The 13,768-nt window shown below is 54.4% G+C and overlaps 1 protein-coding gene across 1 annotated transcript; it reads left to right on the forward strand.

Moving 5' to 3' along the window:
- Positions 1-3,113: 3,113 nt before the first annotated feature.
- Positions 3,114-13,768, forward strand: LOC144311050 (asialoglycoprotein receptor 2-like). The gene is made up of 8 exons (XM_077892948.1): positions 3,114-3,323; positions 8,019-8,138; positions 8,346-8,441; positions 8,857-8,928; positions 9,017-9,103; positions 9,194-9,339; positions 13,059-13,165; positions 13,395-13,768. The coding sequence occupies exons 1-8, from the start codon at positions 3,200-3,202 to the stop codon at positions 13,549-13,551; spliced, it is 909 nt and encodes a 302-aa protein (XP_077749074.1). The 5' UTR covers positions 3,114-3,199; the 3' UTR covers positions 13,552-13,768.

A 13,768-nucleotide genomic window follows, 5' to 3' on the forward strand; every position in this document is an offset into this window, starting at 1 on the left:
GCAGAGGGAGAAGCAGGCTCCATGCACCGGGAGCCCGACATGGGATTTGATCCCGGGTCTCCAGGATCACGCCCTGGGCCAAAGGCAGGCTCTAAACCGCTGTGCCACCCAGGGATCCCAAGTGTGAGAGTTTTCTGTGATGACCCAGTGCTTTCATTGTTGGGTAGGGCTCCAAGAGAACTTCTTATGTGGGTCTTCATGGGATCATGATGGGAACCATGAGTGTGGTGTTAATTTTGGTTATTGGCAGTTGGCAACCTCTTAGGGTTCATTACTAGGGAACTGGGTAAATAAAGCATAATCAACTCCAATCCATGCCACCCTGGGGTTCATAGCAACAAGCCAGATTGTACAAATAGCAACACCGACAGATCTTAAACACGTATTGTTGGATGAAGAAGGTCAGGAACAAAAAGATTCATAAAAGTTCCATTTATGTATATAGCAGAGAGACACATAGACTCCAGCACGTATTTTACAAAGGTTCCCATTGAGGCATACTCTTTGGGTCACCTATGGATGCAAAACACACCAACCTCAACTTCTGTGGCTTGAAACAAAGGACTACTTGTTATGTCTTAAGGTTCAATGGGGCTGGAAATTTGGGTAGGGTGAGGCCAGGTGGTCCACGTCGTATTGGCCAGGGTTACACACGTGGGGGCATTCAGCTGTTGGCTGTGCTGGGCTGGAAGCTCCTGGAAGGCTTTGTTGACACGTCCTCGGGCCTCCGTGCTCCTCTGTGTGCTCATTCTCTCTCTGTCTCTCTATCTCTCTGTCTCAATATCCAAATCATGTCTTACTTCCCCACCTCCAGCCCAGGCCTCTCTCTCTAGCAGGAGAGCTGGACTTCCCTAAAGCATGGAGGCTGGCGTCCAAGGCTGAAAACTGAACCTTCCAGGTCTCTGAAGGCTGAGCCCAAAACTGGGCTCACTTCTAGCACTTTCTACTGGCCACAGCAAGCAATGCAGGTAGCTCAGATTCAAGGGGAAGGGAAACAGACTCTGGCTCTTCAGGTGGTGGCCGGTGTGACTTGCATGCATGGCAAGGGAAGAAGCTGACTGCCACCGTCTTTGGAGACTGTTTGCACGTGGAGAGTAGAATTGGTTTGGGGGAACAGGATAGAGGAGGGAAAGTAGGAGGGGAGATTGGAGGAAGGTGGGGCGTCCATGAACTCAGAAATACGACTAACCTGACTTTCTGTGCCTGAGGTCCCCCACCACCTAAAAAAAAAAAAAAGAAAGAAAGAAAGAAAGAAAGAAAGAAAGAAAGAAAGAAAGAAAGAAAGAAAACCCCACCTAAACCAGTATCAACCAAATAAAACAGGATTCCATAACCCAAATCAGAAAAACCCAATAGAAAAGTGACAAAACCATATGACACTTTCAGAAATAGTCCAAGGACATGTCAACTTTTGGTAAAAATTAAGATACTGAGTTTCAAACAGGGAGAAAAGAGGCAAGGGATGTCTCTCGTGTTTCCTGTTCTTTCTCACCAGGTTGGGGGTGGGCAGTGATGGTTGAACCCAGAAACTTGGAGTCAATCCAGTTGAGGTGTGTGGCCAATGAGAAAACCCCTCTCCTGTCCTGATTCCCGGATGTCAGTTGGTCAACTTTGGCATGGAGTAGATAATGCACTTGGTCAGCTCTTTTTTTTTTTTTTTTTAGATTTTATTTATTTATTCATGAGAGACACAAAGATAGGGCCAGAGACACAGGCAGAGGGAGAAGCAGGCTCCCTGTGGGGAGCTCGATGCGGGACTTGGTTCCAGGACCCCAGGATCATGCCCTCAGCCGAAGGCAGGTACTCAGCTGCTGTGCCACCCCGGTGCCCCCATCATCCAGGTGCCCCATCACCCGGGTGCCTCATCACCTTGGTGCCCCCATCACCTGGGTGCCCCATTACCCGGGTGCCCCCATCACCCGGGCACCCCATTACCCGGGTGCCCCCATCAACCGGGCACCCCATCACCTAGGTGCCCCATCACTCGGGTGCCCCATTACTCAACCTTTTCCACAGGACTGTGAAGACCTCTGTCTTATGGCCTGACTTTCCCCTGATTTGCTTCTCTCTGCCCAGGGAAGGTCACTTACTCTTCCTGAGGGCCCATTCCCTCCCCTGGGCAGTGGGGGCCACAGAGGTGCCCACCACTGGGGGGGCCGTGTTGGGACAGTCACATGTAGTTGACTTAGCACAGGTGAGGACGGGGCTTGGTGAGGTTCCATCCCTCTGCCCAGGGAGGGCCGCTTGCTGCCACCTGGTGTCCCTGCCCTTATGCCCTGGTCCTTGAGGGGCTTTATTCCCAGAAGAGGGAGGTGAACCAGCTCAGAGCTGGGGAGCCCGGATGCTGAGCCTGCACATTGGGCAAGACCAGAGAACCGGCCCCTGTGATCCTGGCCAGGATATTTGGAGACACCAACAGTTCTGGGAACTCCTGGGACAGGAAGCGAAGGGGGGAGGGGCAGAGGGGAGCCCGGTGAACTGCACCCCAGCGCCCCGGGACCAGACCCCTCCCAAACTTGCAGTGAAGAGCGAGGTAGCTGGCTGGGTTATGGGGAATAGGCCAGGAGACCCCTTTCTCTGGGAGGAACAGACACAGTCATGTCCTCCACCCCCGCCACCCTTTGCCTGAGTTCCAACCCCATTTCCCCTTCTATTTACTGTCCAAAGTCCCAGGGGCAGCTGATACCAGGTGAGAAGCACTCGGACACTCGGACACACGGGCTCGGGGTTCTCGCCCAGACCAGCCACTCCGGGTACCCCTGCCCCACTTCTCCTGGCTCTGGTGCCTCCTTGTCCTGGGGCCTGGGCTGCGTGAGGGACCTGGGAGTCCGGCCACCCTACTTTAACAGGTAACTAAGGTTGGGGAGGCAGGTGGCACTGGGGATATTTGGTGTGGAGGAGACCCTAGTTCAGGGGCAGCGGGGGCCGGAGGGAGGAGTGGGAGGTGGCTGAGTCCACAGGAGTGCGGGAGGTGGGCTCCTGGCCATGGCACTGCCAGCCAAGCAGTCTCCCAGAAGGGACAGGACCCAGCCGTGTTTCAGCCCCACGTTCACCTCCAAGCTGAAACCCGACCCCAGGGGTAGCCTGGACCTGCTCCCACCCTCCATCCAACCCCATCGTGGGCCTCTGCGGGCATTAGCCTCCAGCATTAGCCGCGAGCCCAGCCTCAGCCCGACCCAGCTCCTGCCCCGGACCCAGCATGGCCAAGGACTGTCAAGACATCCAGCAGCTAGACTCTGAGGACAGCGACCAGCAGCTGGGCAGAGGTGAGGGGCCGGGTCCTCGCGGGCATGGCCCCAGAAGAGAAGACCGGTTCTGCAGAAGTGAGTGTCTAGTTTCTGGGGTTTCATACCTCCTCCGAGTAGCTGCCGGTTGCTCTCTTGCTCTGGGGTCTCTGTCACCTTCGCCCGTGACCAGGGACCAGGCTTCTCTGGGTGTAGGGTGCCTGTCTCCACTGCTTGCCCGCTGACCTCACCTTCCTCTCTACCCCCGGGACCCCAAGGAAAGGGTGTCTGCCCTGAGGCGAGGGACTAACTGGAATGCTGGAGACGGCTTCCTCCTCCTCCTCTCAACCTGAGTAGCATGCAAGCACATGTGTGCATGTGTGTGCATGTGTACATGTGTGCATGTGTGTGTGCGCATGCACATTTCCTCCTAACCTGAGCAGTGTGTGTACGTGTGTGTGCCGTGTGCATGCGTGCCTGTGTGTGCCAGGAAAGCATGTGCAGCCAGGAGAGTGTGTATGTGGGGGGGAGCTGGTGGCTGGGCACAGCACGATCTGGGCCCCCCACTCCGTTCCCCTAAGCTCCCAGCCTAGATCCTCCTCTAGTGGCTGCAAGGAGTGTGGTGATGGTGTGAGGCTCGCGGAGACAGGAGGCTCAGGGAGGGACCCTCATTCCCAGGGCTGGTGGACAGCAGGGGACCTGGTGCCCTTGCAGGATGGGGGGGGGGCGGGTAGATGGGAGCTGATTAGGGCAAGGGCAGCAGGAGGGGTAGGTGTTCCCACCACGGCTCCTCCTTTCCTGGTAGTGAGCTGGGCGTGAGATCCACTCCCCATGAGATTTCCTGAGGGGGCACCGATTCCCAGTTCAAGCAGGAGGCTGGGGCAGAGCCTGGATGTCTTGGATTTCACGGAGGAGGGCGCTTACCCCAAAAAGCCTGCTGGGCAGCTAGGCAGGAGACAGAGGCACACAGCGACATCCACACCCGTCACCTGCTTTCCCAGGACAGCTTGCACTCTTCTTCGTGCACTAGATGCCTAGTTTTCAGCCAGTTTGGAGATGTTTTGGCCACTCTTTCCTCAGCACCCATTTTCTGCCTCCCTCCCTGCTCTGCTCTCTTCTCCTTCAAGGACTATAATATTCGGGGTCCCACAGGTTCACTGATGGCCTCTGCATTTTTTTAGTCTTTTCTCTCCCGGTGTTTCTTTTTATATCGTTATTATTGCTGTGTCTCCAAGTTCACTGATCTTTATTTATGTCAAACTCATTCTACCCAGTGTATTTTCCATTTCAGACATTGTGGTTTTCATGCCTAGGAGTTCAACCTGGGATGTTTAAGTATCTTCCTTGACTTGTGCTCATGTCTGTGAACAGCACACAGTTATATTATCTGTTTTAATGTCCATGTCTGCTAATTCTAGCACCTGTGTCCATTCTGGGTCTGTTTGTTTTTTAAATATTTTGTTTATTTATTAGGGAGAGGGAGAGAGAGAGAACGAGCAAGGGGAGAGGCAGGGGGAGGGAGAGTGGAGAAGCAGGCTCTCTGTTGAGCAAGGAGCCAGACATGGGACTCGAACCCAGGACTCTGGGATCATGACCTGAGCTGAAGCCAGACGCCTCACCAAGTGAGCCATCCAGGTGCCCTGGGTCAGTTTCGATACATTTATTAACCTTCTTATTATGAGTTGTGTTTTCCTGCCTCATTGTATGCCTGGTAATCTCTGATTGCGGGCTAGACATTGTGAATTTTACCACATCGTGTGCTGGATATATTTCTATTCCTCTGCATAACCTTGAGTTTTCTTTTGGGGGTGCGGTTAAGCAACTTAGTCAATTTGATACTTTTGGGTTTTGCTTTTATGATTTTTTAAAAGAAAATCTGTTACTTTATTTTTTAAGTTTATTTAACTTTTTAAGTAATCTCTACATCCAACGTGGGGCTTGAACTCATGATCCTGAGATCAAGAGTCACATGTTCTTCATCTGAGCCAGCCTCTACATTTGCAAGTTTTTTTTTTTTTTTTAAGTAGCCTCTACACCCAACACAGGGTTTGAACTCAAGACCCTGAGATCAAGACCTGATCTTAAATCAAGAGTCAGATGCTCGACCATCTGAGCCAGTCAGGCGCCCCTGCTTTTATGATATGTTGGGCAGGTCTGGAGCACTCCCGAGGCACCATCCCGGGGCCTGTTTGTGTGCTCAGGATGTTGCTAAGGTTTGGGGGGAGCTCTTTGCAGACCTCCCGGATTCTGTGGCCAGCTCTCTCCTCTCTGACCCTCGCACTCCCCAGACTCTCAATTTCATGTCCTCACCCCGGGGAGTCAGCCTGCTGGGCTTTGCTTGGATTTCCCCTCCCCACTGCCTGGCCTGAAAACTTTCCCTTTGCAGCAGCCAGAACCACTGGGCTCCTCTCGTTGTTCCCTGTCTCTCAGGGATCCTCGCCCTTTGTTGCTTGAGATCCGAGTGTCTTGAGAAAGGGCGGCTTCTCATAGTTGTCTTGGTCGTTTCTGGTGGGGAAGGTGGATCTAGCCTCTGGCTTTCCTCTGGCAGACCTATGCTTTTACCTTCAAACTTGCCTGGCCCTCAGTTTGTGTGTTTTACTTCATTTTGTTCTCAGAACAATCCAATCTGGTAGCTACTCTTTTTACCCCCATTAAAAAATATATATTATTTATTTATTTGAGAGAGAGAGAGAAGAGAAAACATGAGCTGGGGAGGAGCAGAGGCAGAGGGACCCCCAATGTGGGACTCAATCTCAGGATCCCAGGATCATGACCTGAGCCGAAGGGAGACACTTCACTGGCTGAGCCACCTAGGTGCCCCTTCTTACTCCCATTAAAAAAAATTGTCCTGCCTTCATCCCAGGGCATGATCCTAGTCCTGGGATCGAGTCCCACTTTGGGCTCCCTGCATGGAGCCTGCTTCTCTCTCCACCTGTGTCGCTGCCTCTCTCTGTCTCTCATGAATAAATGAATGAAATCTTTAAAAAGTTGTGATAAGAATACGTAATATGAGTTCTGCCCTCTTCACAAGTGACTCGGGGTGCCAACGCAGGTCGTGAGCTCCAGTACAGGTGCAATGTGGTGCCTGGAACCTATCCATCTTGTGTAACTGAAACTTTATAGCCCTTGAACAGCAGCTCCCCATTTCCCCAGACCCTGGTGACTACCATTCTACTCCTGATGTCTGTGAGTCTGGCTACCTTAGCTACCCCGTGGAAATGGACACGAGGACGTTTGAGGCACCCAGAGGCCGAGTGACTTGTCTGAGACCTCGGAGCTAGTTGGTGGCACAGCGGGACTCAGCCACGGGTGGTCTGATCTCAGGCCTGCAGGCTCAGATTGCCAAGCCAGCCCAGAATTAGGGTTCATAGATCACAGGTCAGGTTGGGAAGCAGGACAGGGGCCTCATGAGTAGACAGGGTTGGAGAGAGCAGCCAGACTGAGCCCTGGGGTCCTAGCTGGATGGGGATGACTGTGGTCAGCAAGAGCTTCTGTGTGGAGAGAAGCCCAGGCGATGGGAAGGGTGTGAGGGGAAGGGGTGACAGGCACAGGGGAGGCTGTACCCAGAGAGGGGAGCGGGCAGTGGAGGGGTCAAAGACATGGCCTCTGTGAATCAAGATGGGGTCCTGAGTGTGTCTGAAGTGGAGGATGGTGACAGTCATTGGTGTAAAGATCTCAGGAGGTCTGGGTGATCCCGCACAGGGAGTGCCCACTGCAGGATGGTGGCAGCAGGTACACTGGGCAGAGGACTCTGGGCCCCTGACCAACTGGCCCAGGATGGGATGAGGATATGGGAAAGCGGGGTCTGAGGCAAAGAGGAAGCATCTTGTTTTCAGGTGGATAATGCAAACGCAGGAGCTTCAGCAGGGAGGGCACACTGGCCAGGGGCTGGGGGGTGGGGAGCCACCCAACGCCTGTGAAACTGCAGGTGTATTTGTGAGTGTGTGACACTGTGTGTGTCTGTGTGTACGCGTGTGAAGATGTGTCAGTGTGTGCTACCACACATGAGAGTGTGTACGAGACAGTGTGTGCGTTAATGTGTGTGAGTGTGAGAGTGTTAATGAGAGTGTGTGCCCATCCTGGGTGTCAACGTCCCACTGCTGGTGGCCGGCCACATAACCCAGTCCCAAAGCGAGGGTGGCAGGGGCCAGTGGGGATGGGGCCATGCGAGGGGCAACGAGTGTGCATGCAGCAATGTGCATGCCTCAGTGTGTGTGTGCACAGTGTGGAGTGTGAGAGCAAAGTGAGAAAAGCATGTGTGTATGTGGGGGGGTCAGGGGTTCATTCTGGCTAAGGGCAGGGAGAGGCTTCTGCAAGGTGCTGAGGCTAGAGGGGAGAGGTCGCCAGGGAGCAGGGGTTCTGGTGGTTCCAGGGCAGGGGTGAGGATGGGAGTGGGGATGGGGGGGAGGGGGTGGTGGGATGCCACAGGACAGGGCTGAGAGGGCTGACCTGGGGAGTGGAAGGCCCAAGAACGCAGGGCCTGGCCTCTGGGTCCCCGGGTCCAAGCCCGGGGTTTTGCACACAGGTGATGTGACTACCGTGTGCCTTCATGTTGCATGCACCTGAGTTGCTGTGTGTGCACATCTGCATGTGTTCACATGGGGGTGAGTGTGCAAATGTGTGCAATGCCTGACCCCTGGGGTCAAAGCCCAGCAACTCCCTCCACAGCTCACCCCCATCTACCCCCACCAGGGCTGCACTTCCTCAGACCTCTGTCTCCCTGATGCTTGCACGTGTCCACTGTCCAGGTCCGCCGGTCCCCTTGCTCCTCCTCTGACACCCCATCTCCCGCAGGGTTGCCTCCCCACCAGCCCCTTCTGCTGCAGCGTCTCTGCTCTGGATACCGCCTCAATCTGCTTGTCCTAGGCTTCAACGTCCTGATGCTGGTGGCGATCTGCGTCATCGGGTCCCAACGTGAGGGTCGTTTGGCGCCGTGGGGGATGGGGTGGTGCCAGGGGCCTACCAGGGCTCTGAGAGCTCTGAGAGGGGCCAGAAAGAGGCAGCGCTGGGACAACCGTGGGGGTGGGTGATGGGGTGGAGCGGGGCACTTGGTTGGGCGTGGGCTGTCACTTGGGTCGCTGCCCTCTCCACTTTGTCCTGTTCTGCCTGCCTCCTGACAAGGAGCTCAGCTAGAAGAGGAGCTGCGGATCCTCAAAGAGAACTTCAGCCACTTCTCCTCAGGGGTCCTGATGGAGCTCGGTGTCCTCCTCTCCGATGGTGGGTGGGCGACTCCCCGCGGCTCATCCACACCGGGTTTGCTGGGCGTCCCAGGCTGGGTCTGCAGGGTGGGGGCCCAGCCGGGGAAGCTGGGCGAGGCTTCCAGGGATGCTGACCCCTGGGCGCAGGGGCTCGGAAGGATGGACAGGCAGGTGAGCACGGTGGGGGTCCGTGCCAGGTGGAGAGAACAGAACCTGTGAGGCCGGAGGGGACTGTGACCCCTTGCAGTGTGGCAGGGGCTGGGTGGGGAGGGGGCAGGTCTGTGCCTTGCAAAGTCACTGCGGGGGACTTGGGCGGGGGAGTCGGGAGGCCAAGGGCAGAGGTCACGGGGAGCACTGGCACGAGGGTGGGTGAGGGTGGAGGGAGCTTCAAGAGGTCGAAGGGAGGAGGAAATGGTTAAGCTTTCCTTTTTCAGGGGGCGGTGCCAGTAGCCAGCTGACTTCTCTGGAAGCCAAGCTGGAGAAACAGCAGAGGGACGTGAAGGCAGGTCAGACACCCTCCTGCGTGCGTGCAGCGTGCGTGTGTGTGCGCGTCCCCAGCCAGCGCGCCGCATCACGCCCTCCCCGGTGCTCTAGATCACGCCACCCTGCTCCTGCACCTGAAGCACTTCCCCTCGGACCTGCGCATCCTAACGTGTCAGGTGGCGTTCTTCCGGAGCAACGGTAGGGACGGAGGGGAGTCCGCAGGTCCCTCGTGCCCGCGTCCTCCGTGCACCTCATCCCCACCCCCCATCACCTCCCCGCCCCCCGCAGGCACCGACTGCTGCCCGGTCAACTGGCTGGAGTACGAGGGCAGCTGCTACTGGTTCTCCCGCTCCGGGAAGACCTGGGAGGAGGCCGAGAAGTACTGCCAGCTGGAGAGCGCGCACCTGGTGGTCGTCAACTCCAGGGAGGAGCAGGTGAGACTAGACCCTTCCCAGGGTGCAGCTGGGAGGCTGGTCCCGCTGCTTTATTGTTATTTGGGAACCAAAGGAAGGGTCCAGAAGCAGAAGTCCAGCACAGCCTTGGGAAGGCTGTGGTGAGACAGCCACCGATTCTAGGAGGTGGGGCATTACAGCCGGGAGCTGGGGGTGGGGGGTGGGCAGGTGAGCGGGTGACCAGCGACAGGTCAGGAGACAGGATCCAAGGGCCACGGGCTTGGCTGAAGAACACAGTGCAGACGCTCAGTCCCTTCTTGCTGGATGTGGGATGAGGGGGTCACTGGGTGTAAGGGACCGCGTGGGCAGGATTCCCAGGGACACACCTGCCGTGGGTGACTGGGTACCTCCAGAGCATTCCAGGTCTCTCCTGCCCACTGCCCCCAACACCAGAGTTCACCACGGACAACCAAGCTGTTAGGGTAGGTAGTGGACTTTTTAAAAAACGAGGATATGACTGGTGATAATCACTGAGTCTTTGCTCTGTGCCAGGCACTTTCTTTTAAAAAAAGATTTTATTTATTCACAAGAGACACACACACACACACACACAGGCAGAGACACAGGCAGAGGGAGAAGCAGGTTCCCTGCGGGGAGCCTGATGTTGGACTCAACCCCAGAGTCCTGGGGTCACGCCCTGAGTGGAAGGCAGATGCTCAACCACTGAGCCACCCAGGTGCCCTATGTTTTTGATTTTTAAAAACTGATTAAGAGTCTTCTTTTAATAGATGTGTACCTCATTTACATTTTTTAAAGATTTATTTATTTATTTATGATAGACACAGAGAGAGAGAGGGTGGGGGGGGCAGAGACACAGGAGGAGGGAGAAGCAGGCTCCATGTCGGGAGCCCGACGTGGGACTTGATCCCGGGACTCCAGGATCGCGCCCTGGGCCAAAGGCAGGCGCCAAACTGCTGAACCACCCAGGGATCCCCTACGTTTTTTTTTTAAATAGACACATTTAATCTCAAGCCTGTCTTCTTTTCTGTCAATGTCCTCCATTTGTTTCCTCACATTTGTTGTGTGAGATGTGTTCTTTTTTGTTTTTTCCCCTATGGTATCTCCAACTAGGTGTCACTTATTTTGGGCTATACTAGTGATTACTGTGATAATCTTAAACAATGGGCTGAAATTGATTGGCTTAAAAAAAATGAAAGATTTCATTTGACTTTCCATATGAAGAAGGAAACCAGCCCGCTGATTCTTCTTCAAATGTCTCCTCTTTTTGGAAGTAGGTTCCACACTCAATATGGCTTGAACTCTGGACCCTGAGATCTAGAGTTCCATGTTCTAGCGAGTGAGCCAGCCAAGTGCCCTGCCTCGTTCTTTTTTAAAAAATTGAAATATAATCAACATATAATGTTGTATATGTTTGAGGGATCCAATGTGCATAGTGCAATGTGATTGCTCCATAGCATCAGCTAACACCCTTAGCACGTCATATAATTATCACTTTTTTCTGGGGAGAGCAATGAAAATCAAGTCTCTTGGCAACTTTGAAGTTTCTAATGCCTCGTTCTTTCCTCTCCGAGACTCCGTAAGCGTTTTGCCTGAATAGTTGGAGTCTTTTCTGTCTTTGAATTTCATCAGCCTCATCCAGATATATCTTGCTGTTGCTCCTTCTCTCTGCATTTTGGCTCTGGGGCCAGGAGCATCCTCTTAATTCGTACATTTTGGAGGTTTCCTAAATTCTTAAATATATATTTTAAAAGATTTTTGAAAAAAAATTTGAACATTTCTTTTTTAATTTTTTCTTTGAACTTTTTTTTCTTGTGTGTTCTCTTTCTTTCTCTGGAATGGGTCATCAAAACGTCCCTCTGTTGTCTGCTGCCCACAGCCATTGCCCTGTGTCAGGTGCTCCTGTCTTTTCCTTTCCCTCTGAGCTGCGGTCCTGTTGTCAAGCTCATCCTTCACATCCCAGACTCACCTTTCTGCTGAGTTCCTAGGCTCGTCCCCCGTGGCTCAAATCTTTCTCTTGGGTTCCTTCCCTTCACTTTACCATGGTGTCATCTTTCCTCTTGGAGGTCTTCTTTGATATTTTATATCACTCATCTCCTCTTTAATTTTTTTTCAAGATTTTATTTATTCATTTATGAGAGACACAGAGAGAGGCAGAGACACTGACAGAGGGAGAAGCAGGCTCCCTTTAGGGAGCCTGATGAGGGACTTGATCCCAAGACCCTGGGGTCACACCCTGAGTTGAAGACAGACGCTCCACCACTGAGCCACCCAGGTGCCCTCACGTCAATTCTTAATATCAGAGTTCTTGCTTCTTCCTTGTCCTCCTCTTCATCTTCCTCCTCTCTACTTTTTGCATAAGTTCCATGATAATCCCCCCTCTGCCATGTTTATGAATGGACGCCATTCTTTCTTGCCTGTTGTTTACCCAGGAATAGGGGAGATGAATTCTCCTGGACCGTCTTCTCCAATCATCTGGCACTATTGATTCCTCCCCTCAGTCTTCAACACAGAGGGCTGGATATGGTCAATTTGTGTTCCGTTCAGTTATTCAGCTTCCGGCCGTGGTGGGAAGAGGGGACGGTGCAGCAGGTGGCAGCGAATAGAATACCTGGGCTCCAGCACTTTGCCTCCAGCTCTGTTGACTCATGTGAATTTGTGAGGCAGCCCCGCAGCCTCTGAGTGCCACTCCTCCAGCACAGAACATTGTCTGGTTTGCAGGATTCTGGAATTTGAGGGCACCGCCATACCTGTGCTCGCAGGGGGTGGTCTGCAATCATTACTGGGTATCTAGGAAGCGAATGGAATTAAGAAATTTCCCTCCAAATGGGGTCGTAGACCCTCCACTCGCTGAGGGAAGAGTGAAGCGGGTATGTTAGTCCAGCTACCCCTCTGTTTCCTTCCTCCACACCTTCCCTCTGTCACCCTCCCAAACCATGGGGCTTAAGTCCCATCTGTAAAGAGAAGGCCACTGGCAGGGGGGGGTTGTCTATTGACCTAGGGGGGGTGTATGAGTCTGGGGGAGCTGTCTCAGGACCAATTTCTCCCCAGTCCCTGCCCATGCACCCTGAGCAGCCTCCTATTTCCAGCCCAGATCTTGGACCCCATGTAGCCAAGTTGGAGTGGGGCTCTGGGTCGTGGGTCCAAGCTTGGAGGCTCCAGAGCCTGGCAAAACTCTAGAAGTGACAGCTATGTAGAGAAGCAGGAGCAGGGACCCATGCCCCTGAGAGGGGAGTGACACCGAGATCCTGAACGGGCATTGAGTTCCACGGGGGCAACAGGGGCAGGGGCCAGAGTCAGGATTCCAAGAATTTAAGGTGGTGGGCAGAGGACAGCAGAGGATGAGGGTTGGGGTGGCAGCTGAGAGTTGGGAATGAGGTGGGGCGTCGGGTCAGGGGGCAGCGGTCACAAACCCGGGCGGGCCCTAGACTTTCTGGGCTCTGCCGGACTACTGCGAGTCCCCTGATCTCACACGCGAAGTGCGAATCACCGGGGTACCCGATTTAGAGAGCTTTCTAAGGATCGAATAAGATCATCTTCGTAAAGCACTTCACACCGAGTCTTAGCCCCGCAAAGTCCTCTAAACCCTAACTCCTGTTCCAGAAGAAAAAGCAGGAACAGTTGTGTAGGGAGCTGAGGCTTCAGCCTGGGGATGGATGGAGCTGGGCCTGGTGGAGGCAGCCACAGCTACTGTCTGCTCGAGCTTCAGAGGATTAGAACCTTCCTCCCCACCTGTCTTCCAGAAGTTCATCCTACAACACACGAACCCCTTCGATACCTGGATAGGTCTCACTGACAGTGATGGCTCCTGGAGATGGGTGGACGGCACCGACTATCAGCAGAGCTACAAGTAAGTGGCTCCCCCTCCGCTTTGTTAGTTTGGCCTGGGGACAGCCACCCAGTCTTTTGCACCTGTCCCTGCCCATCCTTCCCTTGGGGCCCAAATTCCCCAAGCCTGTCCCTTCAAGGCTGCAGCATCCACTCCCGGGACCCTTCCTCCTCGGCTGTGCTCTTCTCAGGTGGGGGCTGAGAGTTGTGGGGGTAGGGGCCAGAGCTCGAGCAATACCCTGCCTTCCTAGGAACTGGGCGGCCACCCAGCCAGACGACTGGCAGGGCCACGAGGTGGGCGGAGGCGAAGACTGTGCTGAAGTCCGGGCCAACGGCCGCTGGAATGACAACTTCTGCAAGCAGGTGCAGCGCTGGGTGTGCGAGATGAGGCGGAACGTGACGGGTTAGGAGCCCGCCCCCCCGCCCCGCTCCCAGCTCTCCGCTGGGGGTTTCAAAGGAAGGAAAAACAGAGGTGGAGGGGGGTTGGGGCACAGTGGAGGGGGCGCCGTAAGCATCTGGGACCCCCAGAGACACTGCAGTCCTGCCTCCTTTGGCAAGTCACTGTTCTGGTTATAATGTGGAGCCCGCTCGGCAGGGTACGGAGAGAAGATGCAAGTACTTGGAA

Source organism: Canis aureus, chromosome 3 (assembly GCF_053574225.1).
Source record: "Canis aureus isolate CA01 chromosome 3, VMU_Caureus_v.1.0, whole genome shotgun sequence".
In the NCBI taxonomy this organism is placed as follows: domain Eukaryota; kingdom Metazoa; phylum Chordata; class Mammalia; order Carnivora; family Canidae; genus Canis; species Canis aureus.

Coding starts and splice junctions, on each gene's coding strand:
- LOC144311050 (XM_077892948.1), top strand. CDS start 3,200: ATGGCCAAGGACTGTCAAGACATCCAGCAGCTAGACTCTGAGGACAGC. Junction 8,929..9,016: donor GCAGAGGGACGTGAAGGCAG/GTCAGACACCCT, acceptor CCGGTGCTCTAG/ATCACGCCACCCTGCTCCTG. Junction 9,340..13,058: donor TCAACTCCAGGGAGGAGCAG/GTGAGACTAGAC, acceptor CCTGTCTTCCAG/AAGTTCATCCTACAACACAC.